We start from the raw sequence: 24,749 nt of genomic DNA on the forward strand, positions 1-24,749 counted from the left end.
CATAACCCCAAATTCCCAAACCATCAAATGGAAAAACAAGCATCCTGTATGGTATTGAAGAGATCAAATTCATGTGTTCATTCATAGTTTACACCCTTCAATCTAAAAAATGCAATCCCAATAAAGAAGAAAAACCCATTACAATGACTGTAAAATCAATAATATAAACAAAAAATAATAAGTCTCTTGGTGTTAATTACTAAATTTCCCTCATCAATGCTAGCAGGGCAGTGCACATCACGTAAGGAATTAATCTCCAACGAAACATCCTTAACAATCGTATAGTTACGCTCTTTGCCATCTGCAATGACCAAAATCAGGACGAATTATGATTCAGTGAGCTTGAACTTGTAAAGAAAACATCACAAACAAACAGTAAAACAATATGAAGAAAGGGATGAAAAAGCCTATTACTGATCAACTCGACTAAAGGCATGACCCTCGCGTCAAAATAAAGTAACCTAAGGTTAACGAATTATGAGATAACTGATTACAGCCAACAAAATTCTACCGGCAAATCGCAAGAAAAACTGACGAAATCGAAATTTAAATAATAATAATAATAACCTGAAGGATCTTAAGCAACGGCGACGGCTTGACGTTTTTGAGGCTCGAGGTTGTTCTTTGATCCGTCATCGGCGAAATCCTCGGCGTTGTAGATGACGGTGATGTAGAGAGAACAGCTTGGGCAACGGGCGATTTCCTCGCCAAGTTTTAGCTCCTCTTTTGTGATTTGGAAAAGATCGCCGCACGGACATGGATAAGTGTATGCCTGCAACTCGTCGCTCCACTGCATGTCCTCTATCTCCACGTCGTCGTACGACATCGTCTCTGGATGATCAAAGTTGCCTTCTAAAAGTTTTTCCTTCTTCTTGGTGCCAAGCTGCGTCGAGTCGCGTCGAGTTGAAGCTACCAGTTTGGGAAGACGGAGAATGCTTGATGAGGTGGGTTTAGGGTTTGCTTTTATAGCCATCTTTTATGTCGGTTTATTATACGGCGGGTCATGGTCTTTGGGGAAATTTCAATTTGGTCCTTTTGAGTTTCATGTTTTTATAATTTTATGAAAATTAAGACTAAATTTTGATTTTAATATCTTTTATATTAAAATTTTAAAAATATATAATACATATATAATACTTTTTAATATAAAACTCATCAAAAATAAATTGATAATATTAAAAAATAAGAATATTAAGCATTTTAAAATTTTTTAAAAATCATTTTAAAACATTCAAAATAAAAATTAAATAAAAAAACAAAAAAAACATTAATTATTATTTCAATTATACACTTTTTCTATCTAATCCCGCTTTTGTAAAATTGTTCAAACACGTTAAATTTTGAGAAAATTTCAATTCAACTCTTCATGTTCGAAGTATTTCTTTTTGTGTGCCTAGAATTTTTCTATTGAGCTTTTCAGGCAGTTTTTTCACTTGATGATATAATTCAAATTAAATTTTAAGCCATTTTTCTTTGCTTTCAAATCCTGGTTGAAAAAACTTTTAACCCAATTGTTCCCAATGATATAACAATATGATTTGCCTATACTTTTTTTTTTCTATTATTCATGGGTCATGAAATAAGGATAGAAAATTATGTACAAAACAATTCATGTTTTATATATTCAATAATTTATTGTGATTTATAATTCAATTTCCCTAGTCCTAAATATTGTCATGTAAAAAGAAAATTCTGTAACCATCTATAAATTAAAAAAAATCTCCAATCTAAATAGAAGTGAGTAATTCATTAAGTCATAAAATGGGTCTAAAATTACTATTAATTGATTTAATTGAATTTGTCATATATTTTAATTGAATTGATCGATTTTCTTACATGAACCAATAATTGACTAATTAACTTAATTTCATTAATCAAATCAAATTAATTTAACTAACTTAATCGACTTTTTAATTGAATTAATTTAATCTAATTTTGTTGATTAAGTTAGTTATTATTGTCTTTTACTTCTTAAAAAGATGTTAATTTTTAACACAAGCGACTATGACCATCTCTTCAATTAAATCCTTACTTTAATCATATCCAAACATCTTTTTAAAGTTTAATTTATCTCCAAAGAAATCCTTAATCTAATGAAAAATTTTGTAATTTATGATTCAATTTCCTCCTATTGCATTATTAAAGGAAAATTATATAACTCTCTTATAACTCAAAAACTTCAATCCATATAAGAGAGAAAGGTCCAAATAATCAGTTAAATCGATCAAAAAGTACTATTAAACTGATTTATTCATATATTTTAACTTAATCGATCTACTTTTCTACATGAATCAAAATAATCGATCAATTGATTTAATTTCGTTAATCAACTTAAAATTTTTTAATCAAATTGAATCGATTTAAGTAACTTAATCGAATTAATTAAACTTAATCTTATTGGTTAAGTTAATTATTGCCAACTTAAAAACTTGTTAATTTTTAACAAAAGTGATTTGGCTTAAATAATTAAAAACAATTTATTCTATGATCATTTCTTCAATTAAATTCTTGCTTTAATTATACCCAAACATTTTTTAAAATTTTAATTCATATCCAAATAATTTCTTGATAGTAACGAAAAATTAATCGTATTTAATTCAATTGAGCTAACTTCTTTTTATTGATATATTGTATTAAAATTTTAAAAAAAAATCGTACCTTATGTATTTACAATTGTAACCGGACCTAGCCGTAAAAAAAAATTATGCGGCTACCTCTATGGGGAAAGGGGAAAGGCCATAACCGAACTAATTCAAACGCAACCCGGCGGAGCAAGCAAGCGCAAGAAGGAAAAAGGTCAAGAAATGCGAAGCCATAGATATCTATACAACAATGATGCAAGGACTCCACCACCAACAGCAACAGCTAGCGGCTCTCCTCACCGTTGCTCTCCCCAAAGACACCACCGCCACCGCTACCGCCACTTCCTCCTCCTCCTCCTCCTCCACTCCCTCAACATCGACTCCCACCACCACGACAACTCCCGCAGTTTCAACCAGCTCCGATGAAAGCGACTCAGCTCGTCTCGCGGCTATTAATTCTCTCCACCGCGCGATTCGTTACCCTCCTAACTCTATCCTCGTCGCTCACTCCGCTTCTTTCCTCGCCCAAGGCTTCTCTCAACTTCTTTCCGACAAGTATAACTCTCTCTCTCTCTTTAACTTTTTATTTTCAATATTATTAATGTTTATTTCCTTTTTCTATATGGTTGATGGATTAGCAGTGATGGACTTCAAGGAGAACAATCTTGTGTATGCTTAGCCATTAAAATGTTAAATTTGCAATTTAAAGCAATGATGATTTTTAACTCTAGATCACTGACATCACGCTTCCAAGAGAAAGAAAAAACTGATTGTTGGAATTTAGATTTATGTATGGACTGGTGAAATTCATGGTTAAATTTGTGGTCAGGTCATACTCAGTGAGGCAGGCTGCTGCTATTGCATATGGTGCTCTTTGTGCAGTTGTGTGTTCAATTCCTATAGGATCAAGTGGAAGGCAAAATCATGTTATGCTCGGTAGTTTGGTGGATCGGTTCATCGGTTGGGCTTTGCCGCTGCTTAGTAATATTAGTAACAGGGATGGGACCACAGAACTGGCATTGGAAGCTCTACGCGAGTTTCTTAGTGTAGGTGATGTGGGTGGGATTGAAAGGTATGCTTTATCAATCCTCAAAGCATGTCAAGAACTTCTAGAGGATGAGAGAACCTCCTTGACTTTATTGCATCGGCTTCTAGGTGTTTTGACTTTGATCTCATTGAAGTTTTCGTTGTCCTTCCAACCGCATTTTCTTGACATTGTTGATCTGCTTCTTGGGTGGGCGTTGGTACCTGACCTTGCAGAATCTGACAGACGTGTTATTATGGATAGTTTCTTGCAATTTCAGAAACATTGGGTTGGTAATTTGCAGTTCTCTCTGGGATTGTTGTCCAAGTTCTTGGGAGATATGGAGGTATTGCTTCAGGATGCGACACATGGAACCCCACAACAGTTTCGAAGGTTGCTTGCATTGCTGTCTTGCTTTTGTACAGTTCTGCAATCTACTGCATCTGGATTGCTGGAGATGAATCTGCTTGAACAAATAAGTGAACCTTTAAGCAAAATGCTTCCCCGGTTATTGGGATGTTTATCTGTTGTTGGAAAGAAGTTTGGATGGTCAAAATGGATTGAAGATTCATGGAAGTGCTTGACTCTATTGGCAGAAATATTACGAGAAAGGTTTTCCACATTTTATTCACTTGCTGTGGACATATTATTCCACAGCTTGGACTTGGACAGTACTAGTCGACTTGTTGGAGCTGGGAAGATCACCTCCTTTCAAGTTCATGGGGTCTTAAAAACTAATCTTCAATTATTATCTTTGCAAAAGCTTGGCCTCCTCCCCTCATCTGTGCAGAAAATTCTTCATTTTGATGCAGCAATATCTCAACTGCGATTGCACCCAAATCATTTAGTCACTGGAAGTTCTGCAGCTACTTATGTCTTCTTGCTTCAACACGGGAATGATGAAATAGTTCAACAGGCAATGACCTTGTTAACTGAAGAGCTGCAGCTCTTGAAGGGTATGCTCGGAAATATTTTAGGTCATGGAGAGGGGGTTAATAGTGTCGGAGATACTAGATCTTACTCAAAATGTGAGTTGTTTGCATTGATTAAATTTGATTTGAAAGTTCTGTTAACTTCTGTTTCCTTGTGTGGACATAACAGTTTGATTGTCCAACCAAAGAATGCCACCTTGTATCTTCAGAGGTCAGAAAATTTGATTTATTTTATTATTGAGAAGCTGAACCCTTTTGATTTACCTATTCAGTTTTGTGTGGAATTGCAAGTCAATGTTATCAAGACATTAGATAGGTTAAGTATGATTAAATTCTTGAGCAAGTGTTCCATAAGAAATCAAAGTGGCCATATACCTCCTGGGGATGCTGCTGCTGAAAAAGTCCTTAATGATAATAGTTTCCGAGATGTTCATTCAGCCATGATTGCTGAGTATCTGAGGGAGTGTGGCATGCTTCTTGTTAAAGCTCTTCATGTTTCTTCTCCTGTCTCAGTTAAAGTAGTAGCTCTGGAATGGGTCCAAAGATTCTGTGAAAATCTCATTTCCATCTGTGAGAATTCAAAGATGGACACTAACTTCTATGAAGACTTTGGATATGTTTCTCATTTTGGAAATACGATTTTCTCTATTTTGGAGGCTGCATTTGACAGGGAACCAAAAGTCAGGTTACATGTCACATTAGCTTTGGAGCTGCTTTTGCAAGCAAGATTGATGCACCCCTTGTACTTTAATTCTGTTAGTGAAGTGGTCCTAGAAAAACTTGGTGATCCAGATAATGACATTAGAAATGCATATGTTAGGCTACTGTCTCACGTCTTGTTGACTACAATATATGCATATGGCATTCATCATATTGAAGCATTTAGCAATTCTAGGCCCCGAGCTCTTATGTTAGGCAATAATTCAAACTTGTACTGGAAGCAAGTATTTTCCTTAAAGCAGCTGCCTCAGCAACTTCACTCACAGCAACTTGTTTCCATTTTGAGTTACATTTCACAAAGATGGAAAGTGCCTCTTTCTTCTTGGATCCAACGGCTTATTCATACATGTAGGAGCTCAAAGGATGGCATTTTGGGACAGCTTGAGGAAACTGGAATTCTAGGTGTGAATGATCTACGGATGGATATAAAAGTGGAAGAAGATGCTCTAGAAAAACTTTGCTCTGTTAATAACCTGGCTGGTGCTTGGTGGGCCATACATGAGGCAGCCAGATATTGTATTTCTACTCGCCTACGGACTAACCTTGGTGGGCCTACTCAAACTTTTGCAGCATTGGAGCGGATGCTTTTGGATGTTGCACATGTGCTACAGCTTGATAGTGAGCAAAATGATGGAAGCTTAAGTATAATAGGTTCTTCTGGTGCGCACTTGTTGCCAATGAGGTTATTGTTGGATTTCGTTGTGGCCTTGAAGAAAAATGTATATAACGCATATGAAGGATCTGCTGTTTTACCATCTGCTAGTCGACAGAGTTCACTGTTTTTTCGAGCAAATAAGAAAGTATGTGAGGAATGGTTTTCTCGTATATGTGAGCCCATGATGAATGCTGGATTGGGATTGCAATGCCATGATGCTACAATTCAATACTGCACTTTGCGGCTCCAGGAGCTTAAAAGTCTAGTGATGTCAGCATTTAAAGAGAAGTCCCAGGCTCAGGTAACTGAAAACCTACATAACATGAAGGAGAAATATATTGGAGATATCTTGAGGGTTGTACGACACATGTCATTGGCTCTATGCAGGAATCATCAATCAGAGGCTCTAATTGGTCTACAAAAATGGGTTTCAGTGACCTTTTCTTCACTACTTTTAGATGAAGATCAGTCTATGAATCACAATGGCATATTGGGACCTTTCCAGTGGATAACTGGGCTTGTATATCAGGCAGAAGGACAATATGAAAAAGCTGCTTCTCATTTTGCTCACTTGTTACAGACTGAGGAGTCACTCAGTACCATGGGTTCTGATGGTGTGCAGTTTGCCATTGCACGTATTATTGAGAGTTATACAGCTGTATCTGATTGGAAGTCCCTGGAATCATGGCTTTTAGAGTTGCAAACACTTCGCGCTAAGCATGCTGGAAAGAGTTATTCTGGTGCTTTAACTACGGCAGGCAATGAAATGAATGCAATTCATGCATTGGCACGTTTTGATGAGGGTGATCTTCAGGGTGCATGGGCATACTTGGATTTGACACCAAAATCTAGCAGTGAACTCACACTTGATCCCAAACTAGCCTTGCAGAGGAGTGAGCAGATGCTTTTGCAGGCATTGCTTCTTCAGATTGAGGGAAATGTGGACAAGGTGCCGCATGAATTACAGAAGGCCAAGTCAATGCTGGAGGAAATGTTGTCTGTTCTGCCACTTGATGGATTAGCTGAGGCTGCTAAATGTGCCACACAGTTGCATTGCATCTTTGCATTTGAAGAAGGTTATGAACTCACGGGAAACCAAGGGAAATGCCAGGAGCACATGGCAAGCCAAGGCAAATCCAAACTGAGTCAGTCAGTTTTAAGTTCATATTTGCAGCCCTTGCGGCCTTTAATTAAAGGAATTCATCAAGATTGTAACCCTTGGTTGAAAATTCTCCGGGTTTATCGAACCATTTTCCCTACTTCTCCAGTTACCCTAAAGCTTTCTATGAATTTGTCAAGTTTGGCTCGTAAACAAGGAAATCTGATGTTGGCAAACTGTCTGAACAGCTATATGAGAGATCATGTGTTGAGTTGCTCTCAGGAGAGATACCCTAATTTGCTAATTTTGAATTTGCAATATGAGGAAATATTGCTACTGTATGCTGAGAACAAGATTGAGGATGCTTTTGCGAATATTTGGTCATTTCTTCGTCCTTGTTTGTGTTCTTCTGCTTTGATTGTTAATGATATTGATGATGGTATGTTGAAGGCAAAGGCTTGCTTGAAACTTTCAAATTGGTTGAGACGGGATTATTCCAGTATGAGTTTCGAAAATATTGTTCTCAGGATGCTAGCAGACCTCAATGTGGCTAATGCTTCTTCCATTGGCACAGGTGGAAAATGTTTCAGTGATATGGACTTAAGCTCTAAACTAAGCTTAGATGTTATTATTGAGGAAATAGTGGGTACAGCTACAAAGTTGTCCACTCAACTTTGCCCTACAATGGCCAAGTCATGGATTTCTTATGCTTCTTGGTGTTTCAATCAGGCCAAGAGCTCTGTTGTTAACCAGCGTGAAAAGTGCCTTCATTCATGCTCTTTTTCTCCCATGCTGGTTTCAGAACTTGCACCTGAAAGATTCAAGATGACTGAAGATGAGATCCAAGGAGTGGAATCTGTTATAATGCCACTTTTTCAGAAGAGGGATGATATGGAGCATGTAGATGATAGAGCGGAACAGTGGAATTTTTGTTCTGATCCTGCAGAAATGTTGAGAACCGACAATCCTTCAAAGGCTTTGGTGCAGCAAGTGGTGGATATGATGGAAGCTGCTGCTGGAGCACCTGGTGCAGAAAATTCTGGTGGTGAAAGGCTTTCTGCAACTTTAAGTGCTCAGTTGCGAAGTTCTTTACAATTTGCAAGTATTGGTGTAGAAGAAACAGATATAACATATGTAATTGATAAGTTGATTGATGTTTGGTGGTCGTTGAGGAAGAGAAGAGTCTCTCTATTTGGGTATGCAGCTCATGGTTTCATACAGTATCTTTTACATTCATCTACCAAGCTTTGTGATGGTCAGTTGTCTGGTGATGTTTGTGAATCCTTGAAACAAACAGCTGGCAGCTATACCCTGAGAGCTACATTGTATGTCCTGCACATTCTTCTCAACTATGGATTGGAGTTAAAAGACACACTTGAACCAGATCTTTCAACAGTTCCTTTGTCGTCATGGCAGGTGAGAAGCTGTTTCTTGTTTGCCCCTTCCCGTTTCCTTTTCATTGAAATGACTTATTAACATTGTAATTATCTTTTTAGGATGTTACACCTCAATTATTTGCTCGCTTGAGTTCACATCCTGAGGAAGTTGTCAGGAAGCAAATAGAGGGCTTATTAGTGATGTTAGCCAAGCTTTCTCCTTGGTCTATAGTTTACCCAACACTAGTTGATATAAATGCTTATGAAGAGAAGCCCTCTGAGGAGCTGCAGCACATTCTGGATTGTTTGGTAATTTAAAATTTCTTCATTTAGTGCATTTCATGATTCCAAAAATTGTTGTGTTACTGTGCTGCAAGATCTCCGATACAGAACTATTTTATTTTACCTGTCATTTTGGGTGATAGGGTAGACATCTATGTTAGACAGAGTTATGGTATTGTTGCTGCTTGCCATATGTGATGCTGTTTCAAATTTTTGCTTGTTCATCCTTTCTATTGTGCATCATAGCTACCTATTTATGGCATTATTAACAATTCACTGGTGATATCCTGCATGCAGTCACATTTATGTAAATGAAGATGTCGCTCCAAAGTGTTTTTGTTTCTCATGGTGGCTTAGAAGCTCATTAACCTAGTTATTTATATATTTAGCAGGCTAAAATCATAATCTAATTAAGATTGCCTTCAGAAGAGTACCCTGACTTTTAGACTGTCATGTCTATTTAAGATTGCCTTGTCATAAAGTTGTGTGCTCCTGTTATTGTTTTATAGATTTTTTTAATTACTTTTATATTAAACATACTTCTTTCTTGAGATTTGAATTTATGGGGCCATGTCTATGACAGGTTTGCACTCAACAGTATGGTAACTTCTGATAAAGGTTGTGAGTGAGTGTTAATGGGATTAGCTATTGAAAGTCACATGTAAATGAATCGAAACATGAAATGATTCAGATTTGAAGAAGTGAATAAGATCGCTTCCTTTTTAGTGTCTTCATGCTTCTGTGCTGATCAAATGCATAAGTATTAGTTTAAAATCAAGCACGTTCTCTTTTTAATTGTTTGCTGATATGCCTAAAGACTTTTGATCATCTTGATGCTTGATTACCCTTGATTTAGTTTTGTTGAACCATGAGTTGCTAGATTAAAGTGTCATATATAAAATTTAAGGCATAAATTTGCTGCTTGCAGACAGAGCTTTATCCAAGATTAGTCCAGGATGTTCAACTTGTGATTAATGAGCTTGGAAATGTTACTGTTCTTTGGGAGGAACTATGGCTTAGCACTCTTCAAGATCTCCACATGGGTAAGCTTGGCTTCAACAGGGTTTCTTCTGCTCACAATCCATTTTCTTTTTTTATTTTTTATTTTTGTATAGGCATTCCTCACTTTTATCATGTTTAAGAATTGAAGTCAGGCTTTTTGTCTCATCATATGCATTTAACATGAATGGTGGTCTTTAACATGCATATCCTGAAATTGTAGAGGTGACAAATGAGGTGTATCTAGCTAGATGCAATTTGGTATCCAATATGTCAGTTGTACATAGCCCATTCTCAGAATAGTTATTGCTAGCATATACGATTATTGGTCTTTGCTCATATATTTTTGTCTTTTATTTTACTTGTTCTTTTTCTCTCCATGTTGACTGAGTTTATTTTCAGATGTAATGAGGCGCATAAATGTTCTGAAAGAAGAAGCTGCACGAATTGCAGAGAATGCTACTCTTAACCAGAGTGAGAAGAACAAGATAAATGCTGCTAAATACTCAGCCATGATGGCTCCCATCGTTGTAGCCCTGGAACGCCGTCTAGCTTCAACCTCTACAAAGCCCGAGACACCTCATGAATTATGGTTCCATCAGGAGTATAAAGAGCAGTTAAAATCGGCCATATTAAGCTTTAAGACTCCTCCGGCATCTGCTGCTGCACTGGGAGATGTCTGGCGGCCATTTGACAATATTGCTGCATCCCTAGCATCTTATCAGAGGAAATCTTCAGTTTCTTTGGGGGAAGTTGCACCACAGCTGGCTATGTTATCATCCTCTGATGTTCCAATGCCTGGTCTTGAGAAGCAAGTCACGGCGTCTGAATCTGACGGAGGTCTCACTTCAACTCTACAAGGAATTGTCACAATTGCATCTTTCTCAGAACAGGTTACGATCTTGTCAACTAAAACGAAACCAAAAAAGCTTGTTATTCTGGGTTCAGATGGTAAAACATACACATATCTGTTGAAAGGGCGTGAAGATTTGCGTCTTGATGCTAGAATCATGCAGCTGCTGCAAGCAATAAATAGTTTTCTGCATTCATCTTCTACTACTAATCATAATTTGCTTGGCATTCGCTACTATTCTGTGACTCCAATTAGTGGTCGGGCTGGTCTAATCCAATGGGTAGATAATGTAACAAGCATATACAGCATCTTTAAGTCTTGGCAAAACCGTGTCCCGCTTGCACAACTTTCTGCTTTGGGATCTGGAAATGCAAAAAATTCTGTTCCTCCTGTTCCTCGGCCAAGTGATATGTTCTATGGAAAAATCATTCCCGCACTCAAGGAGAAAGGCATCAGGAGAGTAATTTCCCGAAGAGACTGGCCTCATGAAGTCAAGCGCAAAGTTCTTTTGGATCTTATGAAGGAGGTCCCTAAACAGCTTCTGCATCAAGAACTTTGGTGTGCTAGTGAAGGGTTCAAAGCCTTCAGCTCAAAATTGAAGAGGTATTCTTCATTTTCTGTCACTACAAGTCTTGCTATCAAGAAAGCTTCAATCAGCTGCTCTTCAAAATATACTAAAAAAGCTTATAAAAAAAACTAAAAATATCAAGAAGAAACTAAATACTGCTTTTGTAGGCTGTCCCTTTAAACCGTAAAAGCATCGACTGAGAACCTTTTTATTGCTAGCCTTATTTACAGAAGAACAGAGTGTCACTGCATGAATAGTTATGTGAACATTAATCATGAAATTTATGTTATTATAAATTGACCTCTAAATCAAGAATTATAAATATAAAACACTAGCTGATAAGATACTCATAATTGAGCCATTACACCGACCTACAATGGATGTTTAATTTCTGGCCTGAAAGCCTTATTGGTCTAAATATAAGTGTTCTTTCTGGTGCTGTAATTCCACAAAAGGACTGAGATGCATTTCACTATCAATTTTAATGTTTTTGCAATGTTAGCTTGACAAGTATGTCTGGCAGTCTTCTAGCAAAGAGAACAATATAGAAAATCTCTTCTTGATGTTATATGGATTAAGAAGGCCAAAATTGGTGTATCGCATTATGTATGTTAAGTAACTAAAACAAGTGTAGATATCTGAGAACATTGTGTTGATGAAAGAATTTGATATTATTTATTGTCAAATTAGTCATTCTGAAGTTAAGAGAAGTGCTCGTGCAACATGCTTTATGTGAATGGTATGATTATAGTTGGTAAGTTCAAGTTGGCTGGTGTGCTATTCGTTTGGTGATTTAATTGCCATTCTCATTGAATCAGTAGTTGTCATCTCAAGTTCATATCGAATATGTCATCTGGGTATTGCTTTTTGTTCTTTCGTCATTTTTCCCAATTTTTGGACTGTATAACGGGTTCTAATATAATTAGTGAAAGTTGGGACTGGAAATTGTATATAATTTTCTTGGTGATGATGCATGCTTCTATTTTCTATTTTCTTTTTTGACCTTAATAAACTGTTTTGGTAAATTTTGAAACGTTTGGACATATGTTTTATTCTTCTCTTGTAGGTATTCTGGAAGTGTTGCAGTCATGAGTATGGTGGGTCACATTTTGGGCCTTGGTGATAGACATTTGGATAACATCCTTATGGATTTCAGTAGTGGGGATGTGGTGCATATTGATTACAATGTTTGTTTTGATAAAGGGCAAAGACTTAAAGTCCCAGAGATTGTTCCATTCCGTCTAACCCAGACAATCGAGGCTGCACTAGGGTTGACAGGCATAGAAGGTACCTTTAGAGCGAATTGTGAGGCAGTTGTTGGTGCTCTAAGGAAGAATAAGGATATACTCTTGATGTTACTGGAAGTGTTTGTATGGGATCCACTTATAGAATGGACACGTGGAGATTTTCATGATGATGCTGCAATTGGTGGTGAAGAAAGAAAAGGCATGGAGTTGGCTGTTAGCTTGAGTTTATTTGCATCACGAGTGCAAGAAATTCGTGTTCCCTTGCAGGTACTTTTCCTTCAAATACTGTAGCTTTGCATGTGTCTTTAATTTTTTTTTTCTTTGATGCTGGCTAGATTTGGAAGCATGATTGATTGTATTTGCTACTACTTGCTTGGTTACTTAGCCTGTGTAATGCCTTCACGATTGACTTTACTGCAGTATTTCATATTTTAGGCATTGTTTTGAATGTTTAATATCCTAACATTGAGTTAGGATTTTAATCAGTCTTGTAATTCTATTGTTTACTTGCATGAACCTATCTAGGAGCCTTTATTGTGGAAATTATTCAGAGATTTAACAGGTTTTGACGTCTCTCAATGATTTCAGGAACATCATGATCTTTTGTTGGTTACATTGCCAGCTGTTGAATCTGCTCTTGAGGTAAGGATTCATCACCTGCATGCATCTCATTTTATCCGTTTTGAACCAGAAGGTTTGATTGTTGAATTTCTATGTTTCAGAGGTTTGGAGATGTTCTGAATCAATATGAGCTCGTCTCTGCTCTTTTTTATCGAGCTGACCAAGAGAGATCTAATCTTATTCTGCTTGAGACATCTGCAAAGTCAATTGTCGCTGAAGCAACTTGTAGCTCGGAGAAAATTCGTGCATCATTTGAAATTCAAGCTCGAGAGTTTAATCAAGCGAAGAATTTGGTTGCTGAGAAAGCTCAACAAGCTACATCTTGGATTGAGCAGCATGGAAGGATCCTTGATGCTTTACGAGGCAATTTAATTCCTGAAATGAATGCCTGCATAAATCTTAGTGGTATGGCAGATGCTCTATCTCTTATATCTGCCGTTCCTGTGGCTGGGGTCCCGTTGACTATAGTACCTGAGCCCACACAAGCCCAATGCTATGATATAGATAGGGAAGTTTCTCAGCTTATATCTGAGTTGGATCGTGGACTCTCTTCTGCAGTAATGGCTCTTCAAGCCTACGCATTGGCTTTACAAAGAGTACTACCTTTAAATTACCTTTCAACCAGTGCAGTGCATGGCTGGGGACAAGTACTGCAACTATCTGCAAATGCTGTTTCTTCTGACATCCTCTCCCTAGCGAGAAGACAGGCTGCTGAACTGATTGCAAAAGTACATGGGGATAGTCTTGATTTTATGAAGAGCAGTCATGATGACCTTTGCTTTAAAGTGGAGAAGTATGCGGTAGAGATTGAGAAAGTTGAGCAAGAGTGTGCTGAGCTAGTTAACTCAATTGGCACAGAGACTGAATCAAAAGCTAAGGATCGTCTCATGTCTGCTTTAATGAGATACATGCAATCTGCTGGTCTTGTAAGGAAGGAAGATGCTAATTCTTCTCTGCAATCTGGAGAATCAAAGTATGATGGCACAAGAGCTTCAAGAACACGAGGGGAGTTCGAAGAGAAGAAGGACAAGGTGTTATCTGTTCTAAGTACAGCAGTGCGGTCATTGTATGATGATGTTAAGCGTAGGGTACTTGACACGTACAGTCATACTGGTAGGGCTCAAAATGAAAACAGTCGGCTACAATCTGATCTTGGAACTGTCTTCTCTGAGTTTGAAGAGCAAGTAGAGAAATGCATTCTTGTTGCTGGGTTTGTAAATGAACTATGGCAGCAAATTGGTGGAGACATGCTGGGTGTAGATAGAGATTTCTATTATCCAAAGCATTATTCTGAAGGAAACTGGGCTTCCATATTCAAAACCATTTTACTTTGCTGTAAAAATTTGGTTGGGGAAATGACTGAAGTTGTTTTACCAGATGTAATGAGATCTGCTGTTTCATCCAATACGGAAGTTATGGATGCATTTGGATTAATCTCACAAATAAGGGGATCTGTTGACACTGCACTGGAGCAGCTAGTGGAGGTTGAATTAGAGAGGGCATCCTTGGTTGAACTAGAACAAAATTACTTTGTTAAGGTTGGCCGCATTACTGAACAACAGTTGGCTCTTGAAGAAGCTGCTATGAAGGGTAGGGATCATCTATCTTGGGAAGAAGCAGAGGAACTGGCCTCTCAAGAAGAAGCTTGCAGGGTGCAGCTAGACCAACTCCATCAAACTTGGAATCAGAGAGACATGCGAACTTCTTCTCTCATAAGGAGAGAAGCTGAGATTGAAAATTCCTTGGTTTCTTGTGAAAACCATTTTCAATCTCTAATTAACAGTGAAGACTTTAGAGAGTCACATCACTCAAGAAGCAAAGTACTACTAGCCATCTTAGTAAAACCTTTCTCTGACTTAGAATCAGTTGATAAGGCATTATCTTCATTGAGTAGCTCTGTTGCTCCTCGTGCAGATGAAATTCCTAATTTGGTGGACCTTTTGAGCTCTGGGCACTCAGTATCTGAGTCTGTTTGGAATTTTGGAACTTTATTGAGCAGCCATTCCTTCTTTATTTGGAAAATAGGTGTTCTGGATTCCATCCTTGATTCATGTATACATGATGTGGCTTCATCAGTGGATCAAAATTTAGGATTTGAACAGCTTTTTAATGTAGTTAAGAGAAAGCTTGAAATTCAACTTCAAGAGTATCTGGGTCGCTACCTGAAAATACGAGTTGCTCCCGCTTTACTATCTTGGTTAGATAAAGAAAATGAACATTTGAAGCTATTGACAGAGGGAGCTAAGGAAGCAAGTACTGATCACATAAGGAAGGATGCTATGGCTGTTAAAAGGGTCCAGCTCATGCTTGAGGAGTACTGCAACACACATGAAACTGCTAGAGCAGCAAGGTCAGCTGCTTCTCTTATGAAAAGGCAAGTGAATGAGCTCAAAGAAGCTCTGCGCAAGACTATACTAGAGATTGTGCAAATGGAATGGATGCATGATGTTGGCTTGAACCATTCACACAGTAGTAGGATCCTGTTCCAGAAATTTTTTTCTAGTGATGATGAGCTGTATCCCATTGTTCTAAACCTCAGTAGACCTAAGTTGCTAGAAACTATGCAAGCTGTTGTTTCAAAAGTAGCTAGGTCAATAGAGGGCCTACAGTCATGCGAGCACACTTCTCTTGCAGCAGAAGGGCAGCTTGAGAGAGCAATGGGATGGGCTTGTGGTGGACCGAATTCTGGTGGAACGGGAAATTCTTCAGCCAAGGCTTCTGGAATTCCTCCAGAATTCCATGACCACCTGATGAGGCGCAGGCATCTGCTACAGGAAGCAAGAGAAAAGGCATCAAACATTGTCAAAATTTGCATGTCAATATTAGAGTTTGAGGCATCTCGGGATGGTATTTTTCAGATCCCAAGAGAGGCGTATGCATTAAGCACTGGTGGTGATAGCAGAACATGGCAACAAGCTTACTTTAGTGCGCTAACTAAATTGGAGGTTACCTATCATTCTTTTACACGTAAGTTTCCCATCTTGGTGGATGCTTGAATGATTTTAATGCGAATGATACTTCCAACTGGGTGGTGATATGGTCTTTTGGCCTGTCATAGGTACTGAACAAGAATGGAAGCTTGCTCAAAGCAACATGGAAGTTGCTTCCAATGGCTTATATTCTGCAACTAATGAACTATGCATTGCCTCTCTTAAAGCAAAATCTGCCTCAGGTCGCATCTCCTTTCTTCATCAACCTAGACATCTAATTATCTGCATGCATTTGCATGTGTGAAACTCAAAAACATAATCATGTCTATCTATTTGACTTCTACATATACATTTATGGTCTTCATCTGAAACATTCATCTTTTGCAGGTGATTTACAAAGCACTGTTCTTGCAATGAGAGATTGTGCATATGAAGCCAGTGTTGCTTTATCTGCATTTGCTCGTGTATCTAGGGGCCATACTGCTTTAACTTCTGAATCTGGTTCAATGCTGGAAGAGGTATTATTTGTACTTTTTTTTGGGTCTATACCAATCAAAAGATGCTTCCTAGGTGGGTCATAAAGCTTCATCAGTTTGGTACCAATGCCTTCGGTTTAAAATGTTTCACTGTGCCTACTGAATGAAAAATACAAACATTGATTGTATTGTTCATTTATGTGGTTATCTGTCTTTGTTGGCAAAGATGTTTTTGTAGTTTCACTGTGGTTGGAATCACATATTATGACGTGAGGGTTTTTTTTTTGTGCATTCCAAAACGTGATATCAGTTTGCATTTGGCTGTCTACAATATTATGTTTTGTACAGCTTTGCCTACAAAAATTGTAGTGCGTTAGAATACTTATCATGGCTTTGATTAAGGCATGGTAGGCAAAGAAGTAGAAATATATTTCAAGGTTATTTATGCAAGCAATTAGTTTCTGTCTGTACTTGAGAAAAATTCTGCACTGACTTTGTTGCCTCAAGAAATCAAATAACTATGAAAGAAGAAGAAAAAGTTGCTAATCATTGTAAGAACTTTTGTTATCTGTGGTGTTGCTTTAGATTTAAGTGTCTTTTAGTTTCTTAGCTAGTACCATCACCAATAAGAACTCTTAGTCTTTCATCAGTTGTTTTCTTCTTTTCTCCCTTTAGCTCTCATTTGCAACTTATGCCGTTATATATTCTTCTTAAATCTAACTAAAGAAACTCCTTTTATGTTCTCTTTGGTGCTTCCTTGAGGCTGATTTTATTAAGCTTCTCTTTAGGTTTTGGCAATAACTGAAGATCTGCATGATGTTGACAGTCTGGGAAAGGAGGCTGCAGCTGTACACCATTCCCTTATGGAAGATCTTTCAAAGGTTCTTGTCTTTTGACGCATGCTCTGTAGTTTGCTTGACTGCATACTTTCTTTGTAATGATAGGTGTTTCTGTGTAGCTGCCTTGATTCAGTTTCTCTTTCATGAAATTACAGAACTTCATCAAACTTCTGCTAATCTAGATTCTGTGCGGTTTGACATCTATATTTTTCTTTATTTTGACGTTATGGCAGGCAAATGCCATCCTTCTTCCACTGGAATCAGTTTTATCCAAGGATGTGTCAGCTATGACTGAAGCCATGGCTAGGGAGAGAGAGACCAAGATGGAAGTATCTCCAATACATGGACAAGCCATATACCAGTCTTATGGCTTAAGAATTCGGGAGACTGGCCAGACCTTTAAGCCCTTGGTACCATCACTTACGTTTTCTGTGAAGGAATTACATTCTTTGTTGACCAGACTTGCACGAACTGCCAGTCTTCATGCTGGCAACCTGCATAAAGTAAAATCCAGTTTCGATATTAATAATTCAGATTAGATGACATATCGTGTTACACAGACTAATAATAATGCTTTCTCTCCCTCTTCAGGCTCTTGAAGGACTAGGTGAAAGCCAGGAAGTAAAATCACAGGGCATTAGTTTGTCAAGGCCAGATCTTGCTGGTGATGCCACTGAATCTGATGAAAGAGCTGGAGAGAGCATCTCCACATCAGGCAGTGGGAGCACCAAAGATTTTGTTGGTCTAACTGGGCTTTCTTTGCAAGATAAAGAGTGGATATCACCTCCAGATAGCATTGGCAGTAGCATTGTGGAATCTGGCATTACCTCAAATGGTACTAGTCTTTCAGATAGCATCAATGACCCAGCAGAGGTGATGGAAAAGATTTGGCTTGTTTCTAATCACAAAACGGCTAATGATGGTCAAAATTTTGTTCCATCTTCACAAAGCGATTATGATGAAATCTCACAAAGTGGGCAGAGAAGTTCCAAGAACATGCAGATGAACAACAGTGACACTTATTCTGTGAAATCAGCAACTGATGAGCCAAATGAATATCTGAAAGCTGTGGCCCCAGTAAATGATGAAGCTGTAAGTGCTCCTCTTGAATCTTCACAACCTTCAAACAAGGAGAACTTGGATGTAAAATTTGGGGGTAAGGATGAAGTATCGACGTCAAGAAAAGTTGAGGTTGGTGATGAGGATCATGGAGTTCCTGTTCCCAACACTCACACTGCCAGTCGTATAGCGAGGGGTAAGTGCAAAACCTAATTTATTGAACCATCTATTTGTATTTTTTTTTCTTTTATTTTCATGTTCTATAAAATTTGAGTACCCTAGAAACAGAACTTTTAATAGTTTAGAACCATGAATAGGGACTGCACTCTTATTATTTATGTTGATTATTTTTGTCAAAGATGCTGGTGTATCAAATATAAATCTATGGTTTTCTATCCTATGTCGTATTATTGCCTGAATGGTTTTGAGTAAGTATAGATAAGAACTTTTGGAACTGTCTGGGGCTGGGGCTTAGAGGTATGGGAATGGTTCTCCACTTTTCTTGGTCGGTTTGAATCCGACACAGGTTCATGTGACAGATCATACATGTCTTATCATCCTCGGAAGATCGAGTTGATGGTAGAATATGAGCTGCAAAAGGACACACCAGCTTAAGCACTACATCAATCACCTAGCGTACCCTGCAAACTCAAAGCACCTCATGATTGCCTCAATATGCCTGTTGCACCTGACACCGTATTTTACCCGTCTGTATATGGCCCTTTTCAATAGCTTTCATCCAACTTGAGATCTCAAATATTGAAACATTTTGGATTGAAGTGTAGATTAAGAATTAATTAGAGTGAACAATGCAAAAGTATACATTGCATGATATTAAGTCAGTAAGATAGGTTATTTTTTATGTTATTTTTCCTCTCTTTTTTAATATTTAAAGATGCTACTGGTATGCATAGGCTTTATTAAATTGATCTAGGTGCCTCTTCGATAGCTTCGGTTTTAAGGGATTTATTAAATACCAACTATTATTCTTCCACCAACTAATGAAAAATACTAAATTTGCTATGGCGTTCTTACACGCCCTCCCCACTCTTTTCTGGCTTTCTCTCTTTCTTCAGGATACTCTTTGATCTTTTAGTTTAAGAAAATTGTTAAAAGAAATTAAGAGTTTTCAATTTTGACTTGCATTGTGGTAAACTATTTTTGCCTGCAGGTAAAAATGCTTATGCACTCTCAGTCCTAAAACGTGTCGAAATGAAGTTAGATGGACAAGACATTACGGAGAGAAGGTATCTACTTTCCTTTGACAGTGCAAATAGGTATCAAGTGAATCATATATTAACAGCCAGTCCTTTTTTGTACTTCTTTCAGGGAAATTAGCATTGCCGAGCAAGTGGATTATCTACTTAAGCAAGCTACTAGTGTTGATAATCTTTGCAGCATGTATGAAGGTTGGACACCATGGATTTGAAATCATGAATGAAGCCTTTGTGTTCTAGCATCAATACCAAACGATCTTTTCAAGACGGTGTCAACTATCAAGTATGTCGGCAGGTATTCCTATTACTTGTCATGTTGGCTGACTGGGCTTCAAACTTGAACTGTTTTCCGTTAATGGGAGGGAGCCATCAGAAGTATTTCCTCGGCTACGACTACGATGCATCTTTTGGCTTTAAAAAAAGCCTGGCGTACCGCCACTTCTTGAGATGAAAGGCATCTACAGCCCTGTTTCAGAATATATCTCAACCAGCAGGTGCTATAGCATCAAATGTGGATATCTGTGTTGAGGTTTCAAGCTCGAGTTTATTTTGGCTTCCTCTGCCTCTGCTCGAGTTAATTCAGATGGGGAACTTCGATGAAAGCCTTCAATATTACCATTCTATAACCTGTTATGTTTAGCTGGAGGACAGGAGCCATAGTTTATCGAGATGGAGGATAACCTTCATGATTCCTGAAGACAGCCAGAATGCAAATCAAGCGCCCAAGACTTCCCCGAGTGTGGCCATCATCAGTCACACTGCTGCACATACGGTGACATTTCCATCTCTGCTTTATAGTTCAGAAGATGATGTCTCGTTTTTCTGTATCATATTGGCACTGAATAAAAAATCCAAGAGCAGAATCGTTTTTAACTGTATATACCACCTCAATAGGTTGATCTATTTATATGTAAAAATCACAGTAACGGATAAATTATTTAGAGTCTCTGCAGCAATCACATCCCCTTATTTTCAGTTTTATGTTTCTGTGTATACCCTCTTGGAAGGAAAAACCTGGAGAAGCATATGAGAAATTGGGGACTTTGATGGGTACTTTTGTTCCTAAGCCTACAAAATCAATGTTATCGTAAATGCAATGCACTTGGAATTCATTTTTATAACAAAATAATTCCTGAATTATATGCGTTTTTATAAATGAGTTGTTATATACTCAATTAATTCTTAGTAACAACTTCATTTCTTGTGTACATGGAATCTGATTGAATATGATAATCGGACAACACATTTCACATCAACAAGAGACAGAACTGAGGTTTTGGTTTATAAATAAAGATTTATTTTATTTGAAAGATATTTTAAATTAAAAATATAAACCTGTAATAATAAGTGACGATGTGAAACCATCCACAATAAATATCACGTTGAAATAGGCTCAGACAAAGAATATGCTGCTGTAAATAAGTGATGTACAGTCTGCATGCAGCGGTTTCGAAATTTCTTGTGAAAACGAAAGGTTGACTTAACCGACCAAATCTGTCTTTATCCCAAAGCACACGGATTCAAATACAGAGGACTAATGCTTATCACTTACTTCATCCTCCACCCAAGAATGTGTGCGCCGCTGACGAACAGCCACAAAACCACCCATCAACCTCCTTTCATAAACAAAAATCAAGCAACTCTTACCCATCACCATCTCAAAAATATCAACCTTAGAAAAATCTTTTTGTTTGCTTTAACCTTTTGTTATCAAGGAAGATCCTTTTTTGTGTAGCCATGTCTGCGCTTGTGGATATATGGAGTAACGAGCTCGGAAAGCTGTGAGAAAAGGGTCAAACCCTTTTCTCTAGTGGTTCAAGCCCCATTGCTGCTGAGTCCAGCCACGTGGTTGGATCACAAGAAAAGAGCTCCACTCAGGTAGCACGAGCTTTTGTCAGTAAAGTCATGCGAGTCAGCTCAACTCTAGTGCCTTGCTCCCAGGGTTCTGTTTCCATGCTTGTTCAATGCTTTAGCCCTTGGAGAAGAAGAAGAAGAAGTATAACACGATTGTATTTTGATCTGCTTTCTATTTACTGATCTTTATGAAAACCCTTTGTGTAAAGATGTGATTTATGAAATGCTACTTGGTTTTTGATCGGAACAAGTAAACGGACTTAGTTTGACAATGACAGGGATAACATTAATATCTTCTCAGTTCTCACAAACTCTGAAACTGGCCCAACATAATTAACACAGGCAAAGCCAGAGCATGGCATGTTTGAGAACTGAAAAAGCTAGGCAGTGAAAGACACCTCCAAACTGAAGTTTCAACTTTCATCCCATTTGAGTCGTATACTTCATATTGTGAACAGGGGAAGACCCAATTGGACCTTGTCTCTGTCTCGGCCCCTTGCTCTCCTGAATCCTGATACACAACAAAGTAATAGTGTTGCTGTTTCAAGATGCTTTGGCTTTGATTGATGGAGGGCGTTTCAAGATTAACAAGCCAAATTACAGCTAAAAAACCAAATATAAGCCATGCCCATCGACATTGGCTATGTGTTAGAATATCGTATCAATCATGTGTTGGATACTCACATCACTTTTAATTTGTGAATTTCTTAGATAATATAAATTATAACAAATTAATTACAAATTGATTTAATTAATTTTTTTAATGGTATGAGATTGATGAAGTGTGCTAATATTAGCATTTAATGTGCAAAGTACAGAATTGGGGACTTGCATTTGAAAATTTCATTGCCATCACATGTGAAATTGCATGATGAAATCTCATGACCATAGAGCAGACAGTCAAGGTGAAAGTCCATCGATTCTGTCCTGTGACTGAAAAGAAATAATTTAAAGCAGTAGGGCTGGACTCAGTTGAGTTGACTCTGAGACAGAAAACGTAGTTTAAAGCAAAACAATACTTTACTCTTTTCTTGGTCATCTTTATCTTAAAGCACACAGCCAAGTGCATACAGTGAATACATCTTCCATTGAAGAAGGTGGGCGCCGTGGACTAACAATCACAAAACCACCCATCAATTGCCTGTTATAAAAATCCAACCCCAGGTTAACACTTTCGAAACATCAATCTCCCAAAAAAGCGTGAACATCCGAAGAACACTTTGAAACCATCTCTCATTGCTTACATTAACATCCTTGTTCCTTTGTTATCTGCTTTGCGTTTTAAGTTGGAAGATTGCTAGCCATGCCTGGGTTTGTGGATAAGTGGACGACTGAGCTAGCCAAGCTACGAGAAAAGGGTCAAACCCTCTTCTCCAGTGGTTCAAGCCCTGCCGCTGCCAGTGGGGTTGAGTCTGGCCAGGTGGTTCAACAACAAGAAGAAAGAAGCTCAAATGGGTTAATGCAAGTTTTTGTTACCCGAGTCACGTGCTCCGAGGCTTCTGTTTCCATGCTTGTCCATTGCTTTAGCCCTTGAAACAGAGCTTGATCGTTTATTCTTGGTGTTCTTTTTTTTTCTTTTTTAAGTTTTGAAATGATTCGCTTGTGTAAATACACCGCTAAGCCTAATAATTGTTCTACTTTTTTACTATAAATTAAACTGTCTTAAACCCATAATTTATCTTTATTTAGTAAATCATGGAATTTTATCTTCTAATTCCTTCATCTTTGAATATCATGGAGAAAATCCCAACACCATCATAACACTTTCAAGTGATCAAGTTTGAGAGTCAATCAATATAACAAAATAATCAGGAGAAAAAGTGGAAAACAATAGACTGAGGACAAGGAGGAAGACAGCAGACTCGATTAAAATGTCAAATGGTCAAAGACAATACTGCTAAGATGAGTTCATGGTGAATAGAAATCAAACTTCTGATAAAGTTATGTTCATCAAGGGTAAGAAGATACGATATTTAAAAGAAAAATATGGAAGTATGAGGGTGTCCTTACTTCCCCCATTTCATTGTCACTTCTGTCAGTTCAGGTCAGTTCAGACTGCAGATTTTGTGAAGGTGATACTTCCCCTGGCTAATCAAAAACCTGAGGACTGAAGCAGAAATGCAGAATTGAAGCCCAATAGAGTTAGGGAAAACTAAAATCTGCAGCCTGATAGGATACTACAGCAAGCCCACTTCAAACCAGGGCCACTGGTATTCTATTGAGCTTTCCTACCTTCCGAGAAGGAAAACTATTTTGTTGCTTACCTCCCTGGCCACGTGAACAGCTAAAGACTGTTCTTTTGAACCTTTTCTAGAAGAAAAAGGAACGAAGAAAACATGGGCTCTAACAATAACTGACAAAAGATACCACACCAGCAGCCCACAACTTTATAGAAGAACTTCTTATGTCTACCTTGCTTGTACCCAATCAGGTGCTTAATCCTGGTATAGGATAGGTGTAAAGGTCAAGCTGTAGAGAGAGGGGAGACTGCGAATCTCTTTCGTTTTCTTAAATAGTGAAGACGGTATGAGTATATACATGGCAGAACTTTCACACGGGAGATATTCATAGCTGGTATTGGGGAATATCCAGTCCCATATCCTTTTCTACCAGTTTTAACCGTATCTAGGGGCCGACCACACACTGATTTTTTCCTTTCCAACTAGTCAAAACCCACATCCTTGACACCACTAATAAAATACTTAGGTGGTCTCGTAAAAACCACAGCTCTTTCTCATTTTTCTTCTATATAAACCCACTTAGTTCCCCTCTCTTTTTCCTTGAACAAAAAGAGGAAAAGCAAACGCAAGAGAACACATTCCCAAGAGAGAAAAAGAAAATTTCTTTTTTCTTCGGTCTTTGGTGAGAAAAAATGTCTGAAATAGTAGGAGGGTGGATGGATGAGCTAGCAAAGCTCAAAGAGAAAGTCCAAGCAAAAAGGCCATTCTTGTCAAGTGCCAAAAAGGACCAGCAGTTTGCCAAGGAAGGACATGTTGAAGAGAAGGAAGCTAAAGAAGACGATAAAGAAAGCACAATGTCGGAAGCTACTGTCTGTTTGCTTATGGATCGGTTTGTGCCTTGGTGATTGAGAGAATAAGAAAAAAAAGTGTTCAAGAAGTTCCGTTGTAACTTTTTTTCGAGCTTCTAAGTAAAAACAAGGTTTCTTATCATGCTCTGTGTAATTAGAGTTGTTTTGTTGTGGATATGGTTTCATTAATATGTTCATGGCAGCTTTGATTTGCAATGTTCATTTATCTTTTACCTTTAGCTCCGTATATGTTTAGCTGTTCATAGAACAAAGGAATTCTTGGCACAAAAGTCAAAAGCTTTTCTGATTTCTTCTCACCGTATTCTTCTGCTAGTTAAATTTGAAGCATTGACAGTGATTTAAAGCATACAACATGTCTTACACTGCT

At 37.9% G+C, this 24,749-nt stretch overlaps 3 protein-coding genes across 3 annotated transcripts; 2 read left to right on the top strand and 1 right to left on the bottom strand.

Moving 5' to 3' along the window:
- Nucleotides 1–28: 28 nt before the first annotated feature.
- On the bottom strand, nucleotides 29–940 carry LOC110428738 (diphthamide biosynthesis protein 3-like). Its single transcript, XM_021444656.2, has 2 exons — nucleotides 568–940; nucleotides 29–301 (listed from the first exon to the last, which is right to left on the bottom strand). The coding sequence occupies exon 1, from the start codon at nucleotides 824–826 to the stop codon at nucleotides 578–580; it is 249 nt and encodes an 82-aa protein (XP_021300331.1). The 5' UTR covers nucleotides 827–940; the 3' UTR covers nucleotides 29–301; nucleotides 568–577.
- A 1,775-nt stretch (nucleotides 941–2,715) lies between these two features.
- On the top strand, nucleotides 2,716–20,532 carry LOC110428724 (uncharacterized). Its single transcript, XM_021444634.1, has 15 exons — nucleotides 2,716–3,137; nucleotides 3,412–8,428; nucleotides 8,509–8,697; nucleotides 9,599–9,713; nucleotides 10,072–11,125; nucleotides 12,157–12,604; nucleotides 12,926–12,979; nucleotides 13,060–15,925; nucleotides 16,017–16,130; nucleotides 16,276–16,406; nucleotides 17,153–17,245; nucleotides 17,437–17,706; nucleotides 17,795–18,458; nucleotides 19,434–19,509; nucleotides 19,592–20,532. Exons 1-15 carry the CDS (start codon nucleotides 2,833–2,835, stop codon nucleotides 19,689–19,691), a joined length of 11,496 nt encoding a protein of 3,831 aa, XP_021300309.1. The 5' UTR covers nucleotides 2,716–2,832; the 3' UTR covers nucleotides 19,692–20,532.
- A 3,270-nt stretch (nucleotides 20,533–23,802) lies between these two features.
- Nucleotides 23,803–24,577, top strand: LOC110428739 (stress-induced protein). Its single transcript, XM_021444657.2, has one exon. The coding sequence runs from the start codon at nucleotides 24,206–24,208 to the stop codon at nucleotides 24,416–24,418; it is 213 nt and encodes a 70-aa protein (XP_021300332.1). The 5' UTR covers nucleotides 23,803–24,205; the 3' UTR covers nucleotides 24,419–24,577.
- The last annotated feature ends 172 nt before the right edge of the window (nucleotides 24,578–24,749 follow it).

The sequence above is a fragment of the Theobroma umbraticum genome, unplaced genomic scaffold (genome assembly GCF_002168275.2).
Source record: "Theobroma umbraticum cultivar Fairchild unplaced genomic scaffold, ASM216827v3 scaffold_1682.0, whole genome shotgun sequence".
Classification (NCBI taxonomy): Eukaryota; Viridiplantae; Streptophyta; class Magnoliopsida; order Malvales; family Malvaceae; genus Theobroma; species Theobroma umbraticum.

Coding starts and splice junctions, on each gene's coding strand:
- LOC110428738 (XM_021444656.2), bottom strand. CDS start 826: ATGTCGTACGACGACGTGGAGATAGAGGACATGCAGTGGAGCGACGAG.
- LOC110428724 (XM_021444634.1), top strand. CDS start 2,833: ATGATGCAAGGACTCCACCACCAACAGCAACAGCTAGCGGCTCTCCTC. Junction 15,926..16,016: donor TACCTATCATTCTTTTACAC/GTAAGTTTCCCA, acceptor GGCCTGTCATAG/GTACTGAACAAGAATGGAAG. Junction 18,459..19,433: donor TGCCAGTCGTATAGCGAGGG/GTAAGTGCAAAA, acceptor TTTTGCCTGCAG/GTAAAAATGCTTATGCACTC.
- LOC110428739 (XM_021444657.2), top strand. CDS start 24,206: ATGTCTGAAATAGTAGGAGGGTGGATGGATGAGCTAGCAAAGCTCAAA.